This window comes from Perca fluviatilis, chromosome 11 (genome assembly GCF_010015445.1).
Source record: "Perca fluviatilis chromosome 11, GENO_Pfluv_1.0, whole genome shotgun sequence".
Classification (NCBI taxonomy): Eukaryota; Metazoa; Chordata; class Actinopteri; order Perciformes; family Percidae; genus Perca; species Perca fluviatilis.
Genome location: NC_053122.1, coordinates 17,580,377 through 17,591,976, shown reverse-complemented (window position 1 = coordinate 17,591,976; position 11,600 = coordinate 17,580,377). Strand labels below are relative to the sequence as shown.

The following is an 11,600-nucleotide window of genomic DNA, read 5'->3' as shown; positions in this document are numbered from 1 at the left end:
TATACTGCTTGGCCCCCTCTTTGCTGCTTGCAGCTATATTATAATGATTAAAATTCTAATTCTAATTTCCAACACCAATCTTTGAGAGAATGTATCTTTGCTGTAGCTGTGACAACCAATTAGTGTTACATACAGTACGTTATATAAAAAAACATTATTTTATACAGTGCAACATTTATAGAAAAAAGAAGTTCCAATTAAAACAGCTAACTCTTCTATTTACGCCTCTACATGCACTGACTTTACAATGTCTAATTATTTGCATTTTACTTTGTTTTCTGTGGCCATTTTCAGTGAAGCTTTGGTACTTATTCAGTATATGCAATTATGACAAAAACGACCAGCAGCATAACAAATGTCATCTCAACTAATGTAGCAGGGTAAAGGTAAGTAGAGGTTGTCAAAGGAAGTTGATTTTTTCTCCTTTCTGTTGCTTAACCTGGATAACGGATTCCACTGCCCTCTTAACTATAGAGGGAGGCTGAGCTCATTATGGTTCATAATCCAATCAGTGAGCTATCTGAATTGGAGGTGCAATGACATATCAATATTGTCCTTTGTAGAGAAAGAGAGAGAGAGAGATAGGGAAAGAGAGAGAGACAGAGAGAGAGAGAGAGAGAGAGAGAGGTTGGAAATGTAACAAAGTGGCCAGAGAAAATCACTGTGAGGAGAAAAACAACAACATTTCTGCCTGTAAGTGAGCACCAGCTGGGAATACAAGGTACAAGGTTGTAGCAATGTTTCCTCTGCATTCATTCAGTTTGACTGGTCCACTCCTGCATAAAAAATGCCTCCACTGCTATAGAAATGTGATTGTGATATATACATATATGTATATATATACAGTACAGGCCAAAAGTTTGGACACCTTCTCATTCAATGCGTTTCCTTTTTATTTTCATGGCTATTTACATTGTAGATTCTCACCGAAGGCATCAAAACTATGAATGAACACATATGGAATTATGTACTTAACAACAAAGTGTGAAATAACTGAAAACATGTCTTATATTTTAGATTCTTCAAAGTAGCCACCCTTTGCTTTTTTATTAATAAGAGAAAAAATTCCACTAATTAACCCTGACAAAGCACACCTGTGAAGTGAAAACCATTTCAGGTGACTACCTCATGAAGCTCATTGAGAGAACACCAAGGGTTTGCAGCGCTACCAAAAAAGCAAAGGGTGGCTACTTTGCTAAAATATAAGACATGTTTTCAGTTATTTCACACTTTTTTGTTAAGTACATAATTCCATATGTGTTCATTCATAGTTTTGATGCCTTCAGTGAGAATCTACAATGTAAATAGTCATGAAAATAAAGAAACACATTGAATGAGAAGGTGTGTCCAAACTTTTGGCCTGTACTGTATATATATATATATATATATATATATATATATATATATATATATATATATTGTGATTGAATACTCTAAATGTCATTAAATAAAGCTATGTTGTTAGAAAATGAGCTTTTACTGCAATCTGCACACAAACACAGCTGAAACAGGAGTCAAAACTCCAACCAGCTGCAATGCAAAAATAAATTGCTAAAACATCTAAACAGAATGCAGCATGAATTGATTCAGGGTTATCCCTAGGCTCTTTCTGCAGAAATACACCATGCATAAAAAAATATTGAAAGACTAATCATGCTAACCAAGATACCATATCACGCTGAATACACTTGGAGATATTCTGCCAAGCTGCAAGCTGTGTCAGAAACATTTACTTTTTATTGTCCTGTGACATATATGCTTCTATATTCATTTAATTTCCTCCTGACTGTCAGGAGCTTTAGAGAACATTAATCAGTGTGAGCAGTTACCAGCAGTCCCTGTTTAGACGTAGCAGAATCTAACATAATATGTTTTGCTGTGAAAAAATATGTTTTGTAAGGAGATTATGTTTTATTAAAATGTTTCCAAATTCACATGAATATCAAGATTCGCATAATTTGCTTTCTTACTATTTCGATCAAAAGATGCCAGATGCCATAGCTGTCAAGTGCCCACAACAACACAAACACTAGACACTCTCACCTCCCAACCAATAAATCCCATCCACCAATGAGTCAAGGTGTTAATAATGGATTTTGTTACACTGCTAAATATAACCAATTGTAACAAAATGATAATTTCATGTATTTTTGGACCAAAGTCATTCAATTAAGCTTCAAGAGCTATCCCTGGTCAAAGGGCTGCTATTTCTTTGATTGACGTTCCCCTTTATTCTGCTGGAATTTTCTAATAGTTTCGACCTTATTTGTTTTTTGAGTATTTACTTCCTAATAGGTGATTTAATTGTTCTAAACAAACAATATCTTTCTGAAACACATTTCAGCACTGCCCAGTGCTCACATCCTTGAACAATGACAAGCTTTCAGAGAGGACAGAATTAAAATTCAAAGGCAAAGCAGTTCATTTTAGTTCCAGGAACCGCTGTGTGAAAAACACTTGACTGATTTTAATCACATTCTTATTTATTTCAGCTTAGAGCTCGGCATAACATTTTAAAAGCCAGTGGTGATTTATTCTGTTTTCGTAGTGCAACAGCACCATCTAGAAGGTCTCTGTAGGTATTAGCTTTGCTCCCTGAAGCCATTAGACATTCTCAATAAAAGCCCGGCCTTCACAGTGCTGATGGAATAGCAAACACTTATTAGCAGAATAGGTTTTTACTAAGAATACTTTATCTCCCTGTGTGTTATATACTCCACTTAGTCAGGATTATTGTTACTTACATTGTGTCTGCACTGTTCAGTTATAAGACTGCCAAACCAGGTGGAATGAGTCAGGGGCTATGATTGGCACTTGGAAAATACAACAAAATCTCTCTCTGAGAGTCATTGCAGCTTTTTTTGCAGAAACAACTAAAGTGTAAACAAAATTACCTTACCTTGCTTAGGAGTCACAATGCAGTGACTTTAAGTTAATTATATACACAGTATGACGCACCGTTGCAAATTTAGATAGAACAGGATGAAGGATGTAAAGGATGTAACTTTCTCCTACTCAAATACAAGCTGCAGGTGTAAGCCTCAGCTGTAACAGAAACAGCAGAGACAGGAACCGTTCCTCACAGTGGGTATTTTTTATTACATTAAAATGCAAATGCTTTAACACTTTTACTTAAGTCAAATTTAAATGCAAGATTACAACTTATAATGGAATATTAGAGGGGTGTTGATACTTAAAGGAACAGCAGGGCATACATTGAGAGTTAGATGAGAAGGTCGATACCACTCTGTCTGTTAAATATGAGGCTGCAGCCATGAGACAGTTTGCTTTTAGCATTAAGACACTACAGAATGTCACTTTACCTTTGGACAGATCCCGCCTAGCTGTTTGCCCCATTTTTGTCTTTGTGCTAAGCTAAGCTAAGCTAAGCTAATGTCTCCTGGCAGTAGCTTCATAATGGACAGAAATGAGGGTGGTATAGAATTTATTATCTAACATTCGGCAAGAAACCGAATAAGCATATTTCCCACACTGTCAAACTATTCCTTTAAGTGAAGGATCTAAGGATATATTCCATGTCTGCAAACAAATCTTAACTCAAGGTCCACTTACATTTTCTGGAACTTTCAGCCACATCTCATGGTCTTTTTCTGGGGAAACTCAGAAGATTTTTTTGTCAAACTACTATTTCCAAGATCAAGAATGTACTTTTATGCTAAATAATCTACTGTACTTCTAAGATCCGGTTGACTGTGCTAAAAACCATGTAGTAGCAGCTATTATAATAGTAATAAAAAAATGATAATAATAATAATAATAATAATAATAATAATAATAATAATAATAATAATAATAATAATAATAATAAGTAATAATATTGATCATTTTATTCCTACTCTATACACATATAACAAACCTGTGCATTTCTTCATGGACTTACATTCCCATTCAAAGATAAAATGTTGATGTCTAGTGTCGGATTCTACACAGGAAAAACAAAGTTTACAAAGTGCCCCTTACTCCACAACATCAATAGTTCTGGGATCTTTTCTCCCTCACAACGATCTAATGAGGCCATTTATATTAGTCACAAATGTGATCATCCTCTCTCTTTCTTCCTGTCTCTTTCTACTTGCATCTGGTGTTCTGTGTGTGTGTGTGTGTGTGTGTGTGTGTGACCATCATTAAAAATGTATAGCATCTCTCCAAACAGTGTCCTGACAAGCCACTTATGCTCATTGGATATCAGTCATTAAAATTTAGCGAAGAGACTAAAGCGTGGCCTACTTAGGTATCAGGTTTCTCATTCAGGCTGTGGATAAATTTTTCAAAGTCCTATTACCTCTACAGGCACCACTGCTGATGTCTCAAGGCTGTGTGCTCTGACACTGCCGTTGTTTGTCTCTGCTCGTACTGTAGCTAAGGCGTGACAAAAGCCGAATCAACAATAACAACATGAGTCTCAGGGTGGCTATACTGATTCATTTACTATTGCTTGTTGACAAGGCTGATTCTAAAAAAGGTGAGTTTCTATTTGTTATCTTGATGGAGCAAAGCTTAAATTTGATGGAAGTGCTTTATCTTGCAGGTACTGTATATACAGAGAAAGTTGGGCCTCAATTGTTCAATGTCAGCTTGTAATGCACATTCAGAGGTTGTTTCAGGTTTCTAGAAAAAAAGTAAAATAAGTATGCAAGGAAAGAGCCATGAATCTTATTCAGTATATTTTTCTTTTGAGATGAAATTAAATTTCTTTTTTGTAATTATAAGGTGTCAAATGTGGAGGAATCCTCTCTGCTCCATCTGGCAATATCTCCAGTCCAAACTTCCCAGGCCTGTATCCCTACAACATTGACTGCTCCTGGTTAATTGTGGTGGCAGAGGGTTCCTCCGTCCTCCTCACCTTTCACCACTTTGAGCTGGAATACCATGCCAGCTGTGCTTATGACTACATAAAGATTTACAATGGCAAATCTGAGGATGAGGGGAACCTCCTTGGGACATTTTGTGGTGACATCTCCCCTCCACAGTTCACCTCTTCATGGAATGTAATGTCCATCATCTTCCATTCAGACCGCCATGTGGCCTACAGGGGCTTCAGTGTTAGCTACAGAAAAGGTAACTTGTTATATTTGATGCAATATGACAGGGATCAGTGGGCTCACTGCCCTAATATTGAGTTGATTTTTTTTCTGGCAATACCATAATCCAAGCCTTCTTGACCTTAAACTCAAAGGAGAACTTAGAGCTCACCAAAACATTATACAGAAACGAGACTATGAGTCTACAGACATACTTGTGGCTCTGTGAGGATGTACACAGTAGTGCTTTGAGCTTAACGCTCACATCAGCATGCTATCATGCTCACAATGATAATGCTATATGTTTATGTTTAGCTAGTATGATGTACCATGTTCATCATCTGAGTTTAGTTTAGAATGCTAACGTGTTAATTAGCACTAATCACAAAGTACAGCTAAGGCTGATGGGAATGTCATTCGTTTTTAGAGGCATTTAGTCAAAAAGCTAAATTTGACCCAATGATGGCGCTAGATGAAAGGTCAGGGGATCTAAGTTATTACAGTTCATCCTCCGGGGACCATGAATGTGAATTCCAAATTTCACAGCAACCCATGCAATACTTGAGATATTTCAGTAAAAAAAGACTAAAATCTCATAGCGGTGCTGGAGGAAATGTCAGGGGATCAACAATGTTAATTTGAATATCATTGCAACCCCATTAACTGTCATCTTTAGTGTTATTCCTTTTCACAAAGAAACATATAAGATGCATCTGAGTTTGCTTTCCATCCCCCCTAGATATGTGCGGCGGAGTCCTAACTGGCCTATCAGGTGTAATCTCCAGTCCAGGCTACCCTCAGGAGTACAGCAATAATGCTGACTGCTCTTGGGCCATCCACGTATCCAACACCAGTGTGGTCACCTTAGTCTTTTTGGACTTCCAGCTGGAAAACAATGAGGGATGTAATTTTGACTTTGTTGCTCTGTTCGATGGCCCGACAGTGACCCATCGCCACCTTGGAAAATACTGTGGAGCAGATAAACCCCCCAACATAGTCACCACCTCCAACCATCTTCTGGTAATCTTCAAGTCTGACTTCAACATTGGTGGACGTGGGTTCAAGGCCTATTATTACTCAGGTAGGAAAGTTTCATGTGATTAGTTGTATTTCACCAGTATGCATACTTTATGTGTTTGACTGCTTGCCTTTCCGTGTTTTGTGGTGTAACGGCAAGAATTGGAAATAAAAAAAAAGTTATTAACGTGACGTACTATTACTATGTCACGCTTTCAGGTTTACATAAAGCAACCTTTATTGTAAAAATCCTACTCATTCACCTATTCAGATCAGAAAAGCTACCATGAAATCCCAGGAAGAAGGAAAAAAAACACATTAAATCACACTGGAAGTTTGAAACAAGGCACATGAACAACTTAGAACATGACGCAAAAGATCTTGTCATCTGAAGAAATGAAAATTGAACACCTCTGCTAAAATGCAAAGCACTATCTCTGAATAGAGCAGAGCTCATCATCCATCTCACACCATACCTACCATGAACAAAAAAAGGTCCCCAGAGCAGAAGTCCTTGAGTGTTCTAGCCAAAGCCTGATTGAAAAACTGTAGAATAACTTAACAGCTGATCACAGACTGTCCCCATGTATCCTTGTCGAGCATGGACAAATTGGCAAGACGGTGAAAATCCTTAAACACAGTTGCAAAAGGGAACCTACAATCACATTACTGTATTATTAATCTTCACTTGTTTGATATTAATAGGTAGAAGTGTTAAAAGCCTTTAAAATGTAATGCTTTAAAGGAATAGTTCAACATCTTGGGAAATACGTGGAGTATAAGGAGTTATCTTTTTTATCAATGAAATACTTCTATAAACATAAACCTTTGCGAGAGTCACTTGTATCAAACAGTGGATGTAGCATCCTAAAACTAAATACTAATTTGAACTCACTGTAGTAATCTAATATAAATCAAGTAGACTTTCTTATCTGATCAAACGTTCTTTAACAGCTGAATGTCAGCAGGTCCTGTCAGCTGTAAGTGGCAACTTCAGCAGCCCACATTTCCCAAACATCTACCCAAACAACATCAACTGCCACTGGAGCATCACTCTAGCAGCTGGGTACCGCATCAAACTCTACTTCCCCGTCATGGACTTGGAAGACCGCAACAGTCTGTCAGACAAGTGTGACTACGACTCTGTTGCAGTGTACGACGGGGACAGTCAGACAGATACCCTGCTGGGACGCTGGTGTGGCAGGGAGCAACCTCCCTTTCTCGTCTCAAAGGGCAACAAGTTGCTGGTGGTCCTCAGCACAGACAGAAATGTGGCTCATAGAGGGTTCACTGCTTCTTATCTTGGAGGTAAATGTTCCCTGTGGGTGCTGTCAAGTACCCCCTACTGCTTACAATGTTCAGTCTAAATCTCAGCTAAATATACTCTTGGTAAAAATCTCTATACCTAAAATGCTAAATTTCTATAAACAACTCTTTCCCATGTAAAAAAAAAAAACTGTCCCCCCCCCCCCCCAATCCAAGTGGTACCTGTAAACGTTAGCTGCACAAGATCAGAATTCACCATATTGATACCACAGCAGTCCTTACCTCAGCTGGACCGTGAGAGCATCTACCTGGGAGACCCAACCTGTGCAGCCCAGCTGACCGCCACCTCGTATAAGATACTTGCTCAGTTTGTCAACTGTGGTACTGCTGGCCAGGTGACTAGCCAAAGTCTCATATCACTTACTGGTGCATCATATTGGGCAATGATTTATCATACTTCGTCTGTTAAAGACATTTGTGACAGACATTTGTGATGTGCTTCTATTAATACTGTAACTCCTGATCCCTTACAGCAATATCGGAACATCACTGTGCTGGTAAACAAACTCTACATTGATTTCTCTGATGGGAAGCAGCAGAATGTGCAAGAATATAGAGTGCAGTGTGACGCCCTGCGGAAGATAGCATCAGTGTCCATCATTTCAGCAGAGGAGCGTCGTCTTGAGGAGCAGACCCAGCAAACTGACAGTAACAGTAATGACAATGTAGGGGGTCCAGAAGCTGTGCCTCATGATTTGAGTGATATTGTCTTTATTAGCATCTGTGTTCTGGCTGTTATTCTCATGGTGATAGCTATTGTTTGGCTGGTGCTGCTTTAGTAATAAATATACATATGGTCTTATCCAACAAAGAAAGGACTCAAACGCTTGTCATATTTTCAATCATATTTTGTATAAAAATGTTCACCAACAGTATAAAAACAGATCATGAACAAAAAACTTCATGAGTCCAGCGCAAAGGGATGGCATTGTCATTACCATCTATAATAAATATAACATATTCTAGACTGCGATTTACATGTATTTATAAAACAGTGTAAGGCTGCTGATGTGCCACAGAGTGTAAAAGTATTTGATATCTCCTTTACAGAAAATAAAGAAAATAATTAAAAACATAAAATGTGTATGCATAAAAAAATCTTGACAATGTTCAAGTGAAACCACCTGAGGTCTTCAATACCAGCTATTTCTTGTAGTTAGAAACCAGCTGGTTGACTGACACTGTGCTTTCCTTCACTTGAGTTCTGATCTCAGGGTTGTGTCTGAAGGCAAACACCAGTGCTCTAACAGTCCGTCGGTATGAACTACTGACTAACCGGGAGCTCTGGTGAAACACTTCTCTCTCAATGTTGTCTATAAGACCAGAATCCTCCTGCAGGTCAGAGAAGAAAAAGAACACAAATAAGCAAACAGATACGCAAAAAGATGTCAATGGACTTGCATCAAAAACATACTGTATTTTTGGTAACAAGTAACATGATGAGAAAAGACAGTTTGTCTAATTTGTTTAACTTGTAGAATGTACAAAAGATTCTCCATCAATTTATATTCCCAAAATACAGTGGTGGAATGTAACTAATGCTGCGTTCCAGACACAGTTTTTAGCCCGTAAGTTATGACTTCAAGTCACGACTCACGACTTGGTAGCGTTCCAGGCAAAGTCACCACAAACCCTTCTAGCTAGCGTTAGCTAGCGACTACCCAACGTTGACGTTAGCTATCTATGTTACTTTATGTTGCCTATTTATGTCTATTTATTTCTACTTATCACTGTTAATACAGTGTACAGCATCAACGGGGGTCGCCGTTGTTGTTAATGTGTGTGATTAAAACTGTAACTGGGATTACGATCTATTTTAACGGATAGAAGGTTGTGAAAACACGAGTTACGGGTTGCCTGGAACACAGCATAAGTGCATTTACTCAAGTACTGTACTTAAGTACAAATTGATGGTACTTTCTTATCTTCTTTTTTAAAGATTATTTTTGGGGGCTTTTTTTCCCTTTATCTCAGAGTGGAGACAGTGGATAGACAGGAAAGGTGGGAGAGAAATGGGGGATGACACGCAGCAAAGGGCCGCAGGTCGGATTCGAACCAGGGCCTCTGCAAAGGCCTCAGCCTACATGAGGCGCTACTTTCTACTTCTACTCCACATTTCAGAGAGAAATATTGTACTTTTTACTCCACTACATTAATCTGACAGCTTTAGTCACTAGTTACTTAGATTTTTGCACACAAACCACACGTGGTTTATAAAATAAGATGGTTTATTATAAATTAAACTACCCAACAATATACAGGCCTACAAGGCCAGCTGAAATGATTATCCAACTAAACACTAAGTTGATTGACGGAACTGTTTTGATTGTTTCCAGATTCTAAAATGTGAGGATTTTTCCACATGGAGTACTTTTACTTTTAATACTTTAAGTACATTTTTCTGATGATACTGACATACTTTTATTTAAGTAACATTTTCAATGCAGGACTTTGTCTTGTTTTTTACAGTGTGGTAGTAGTATGTTTACCTAAGTAAAGGATCAGAATACATATTCCACCATTGCCAAAATATGACAACCAATGTAATGTAAAAGGTCAATTAGAGATGAGATGGGGTAAACAGAATGAGTAGAACACATTACATTGGACATCACTGAGACGCTCTGTCTCACCTTGACATCCAGGGCCTCAGACATAAGTCTTCTAGCGTTGCTCCGGAGTCCTTCAGATTGTTTGTCGGAGCGCACTTCAAGAGATGGCTTATTGGAATTCTCCTCGATGAATGTCCTCCATTCAGTGTAAACCTTTGCTGCCAGTGAACTCACCTCAGGGTCCAGATGCTTGCGCATTTTGTTGACAGCGTGACCTTAGAAGAGAGAGGTTTTAATAATGTGTTGAACTAATTTGTGGAATATGAATATGATAAAGGGCTTGGCATGTATGAGGTAAACAAAATTCGGTGCGGTTAGCTCTTTTGAGTAATAATACTGCTGTAACAGCAGTGAAAGACAACTTGGGGAATTGTAACCACGCAGTATGTTCAACCTAAGAATTGTTCATTAAGTAAGTTTACATTGACTTGGTTGTTTTACAGTCTCTACTACATCATGAGCAAAAATGATACAATGTAAACTTCACATCACATGTTTATGCTTTCCACATCAATAGTGCTTAGTGTCACTAGTGTCGCCATATATCAGCATTGCAACGAGCAAATTGTAAAATAACTTTTTAACATGAAGTTTTCCTCAGTCTACCTATTTTAGTGGACTTGAGCACCTCCCTGGAAGGGATCTTCTTGCTCAGCTCTGTCAGGGCAGTCAGCAGGTTGTCCTTGCTCTGTTCTGGCAGATCCAACATGGACTTGTAGCGCATTATATCCTCAATTACAACCACCCTCTGAAACAAACACATGGGCAACGCATGACTACCTAATTATGTCACACAGTCACAATGGCTTTACCTGATCATTCACATGTAGTAACGATAGCTCACCCGTAAAGATTCAATTGTAGTTTGTTTGTAAATTTTTTCGTTGCTTTTCGCTTTTTTAGGTGTTTCCCCCTTTGGAAGCCGCACTACAAACTTGTCCATCTTCAGATACAAAGTAGCAAACCACCTAGTAGGCTGGTTAGTTTTGACAAACAGGTGATTATGCAGTTAAGTTTTGTTCAGTTAAAGGGAATTGGTATTCCGATAACAATGGTCAGGAGGGTCCAGAGACAACCAGTGCTAACTGCTATTAGCTAAATTAGCTTACGTTACCTGGATAACGTTACCTAACTATTATTATCGTTTCAAAATCAATATATTAAGCGCACTGCTAGCTTGGTTCAAGTCATTCGTCCATACTCCATTAATAATAGTTTTAACCACAACTGTAACTAATCTGTTTGATAAAGCTAGCTGCAGCGATACGGATAGACACTGACAGTATAACGCTACAGATACACAATTTTAGCTACTAATGTTGCCTTTAGGTGCTGTCGGAAATGACATCCAAACACAGTACGGTTTAGGGTTTACCCGACCCAACAGGGTGGAAAATAAGGAACTTGTTTGAAAACGTAGTACATACGGTAGCCTACAAAATTAAATAAAAATAAACATTAATCATATTAATAAATACAGCAAAATAAATAAATATTAATACATCATAATGATGAAACACCCCACTTTTATGATCTAATTTATTTATTTATTTTTTACATTGAAAGACATTCTTTATTTTAGTTTATTTTTACATAATTTAAA

At 38.0% G+C, this 11,600-nt stretch overlaps 2 protein-coding genes across 2 annotated transcripts; one reads left to right on the top strand and one right to left on the bottom strand.

The window, feature by feature from the left end:
• Positions 1–611: 611 nt before the first annotated feature.
• On the top strand, positions 612–8,187 carry cdcp2 (CUB domain containing protein 2; the record flags this gene model as incomplete). The annotated part of the gene is made up of 6 exons (XM_039814559.1): positions 612–693; positions 4,732–5,079; positions 5,782–6,123; positions 7,014–7,367; positions 7,542–7,720; positions 7,859–8,187. Coding segments are annotated over 6 exons (1,611 nt in total), but the record flags the coding sequence as incomplete, so codon positions are not given.
• A 28-nt stretch (positions 8,188–8,215) lies between these two features.
• tceanc2 (transcription elongation factor A (SII) N-terminal and central domain containing 2) lies at positions 8,216–11,318 on the bottom strand. The gene is made up of 4 exons (XM_039814560.1): positions 10,842–11,318; positions 10,604–10,745; positions 10,019–10,212; positions 8,216–8,717 (listed from the first exon to the last, which is right to left on the bottom strand). The coding sequence occupies exons 1-4, from the start codon at positions 10,938–10,940 to the stop codon at positions 8,529–8,531; spliced, it is 624 nt and encodes a 207-aa protein (XP_039670494.1). The 5' UTR covers positions 10,941–11,318; the 3' UTR covers positions 8,216–8,528.
• Between the last annotated feature and the right edge of the window lie 282 nt (positions 11,319–11,600).

Excerpts from the sequence above, each read along its gene's own strand:
- tceanc2 (XM_039814560.1), bottom strand. The coding sequence starts at position 10,940 with ATGGACAAGTTTGTAGTGCGGCTTCCAAAGGGGGAAACACCTAAAAAA. Across the intron at positions 10,746-10,841 it reads CTACAATTGAATCTTTACGG|AGGGTGGTTGTAATTGAGGA; the intron begins GTGAGCTATCGT and ends TGTTTGTTTCAG. Across the intron at positions 10,213-10,603 it reads GCTCAAGTCCACTAAAATAG|GTCACGCTGTCAACAAAATG; the intron begins GTAGACTGAGGA and ends CTCTCTTCTAAG.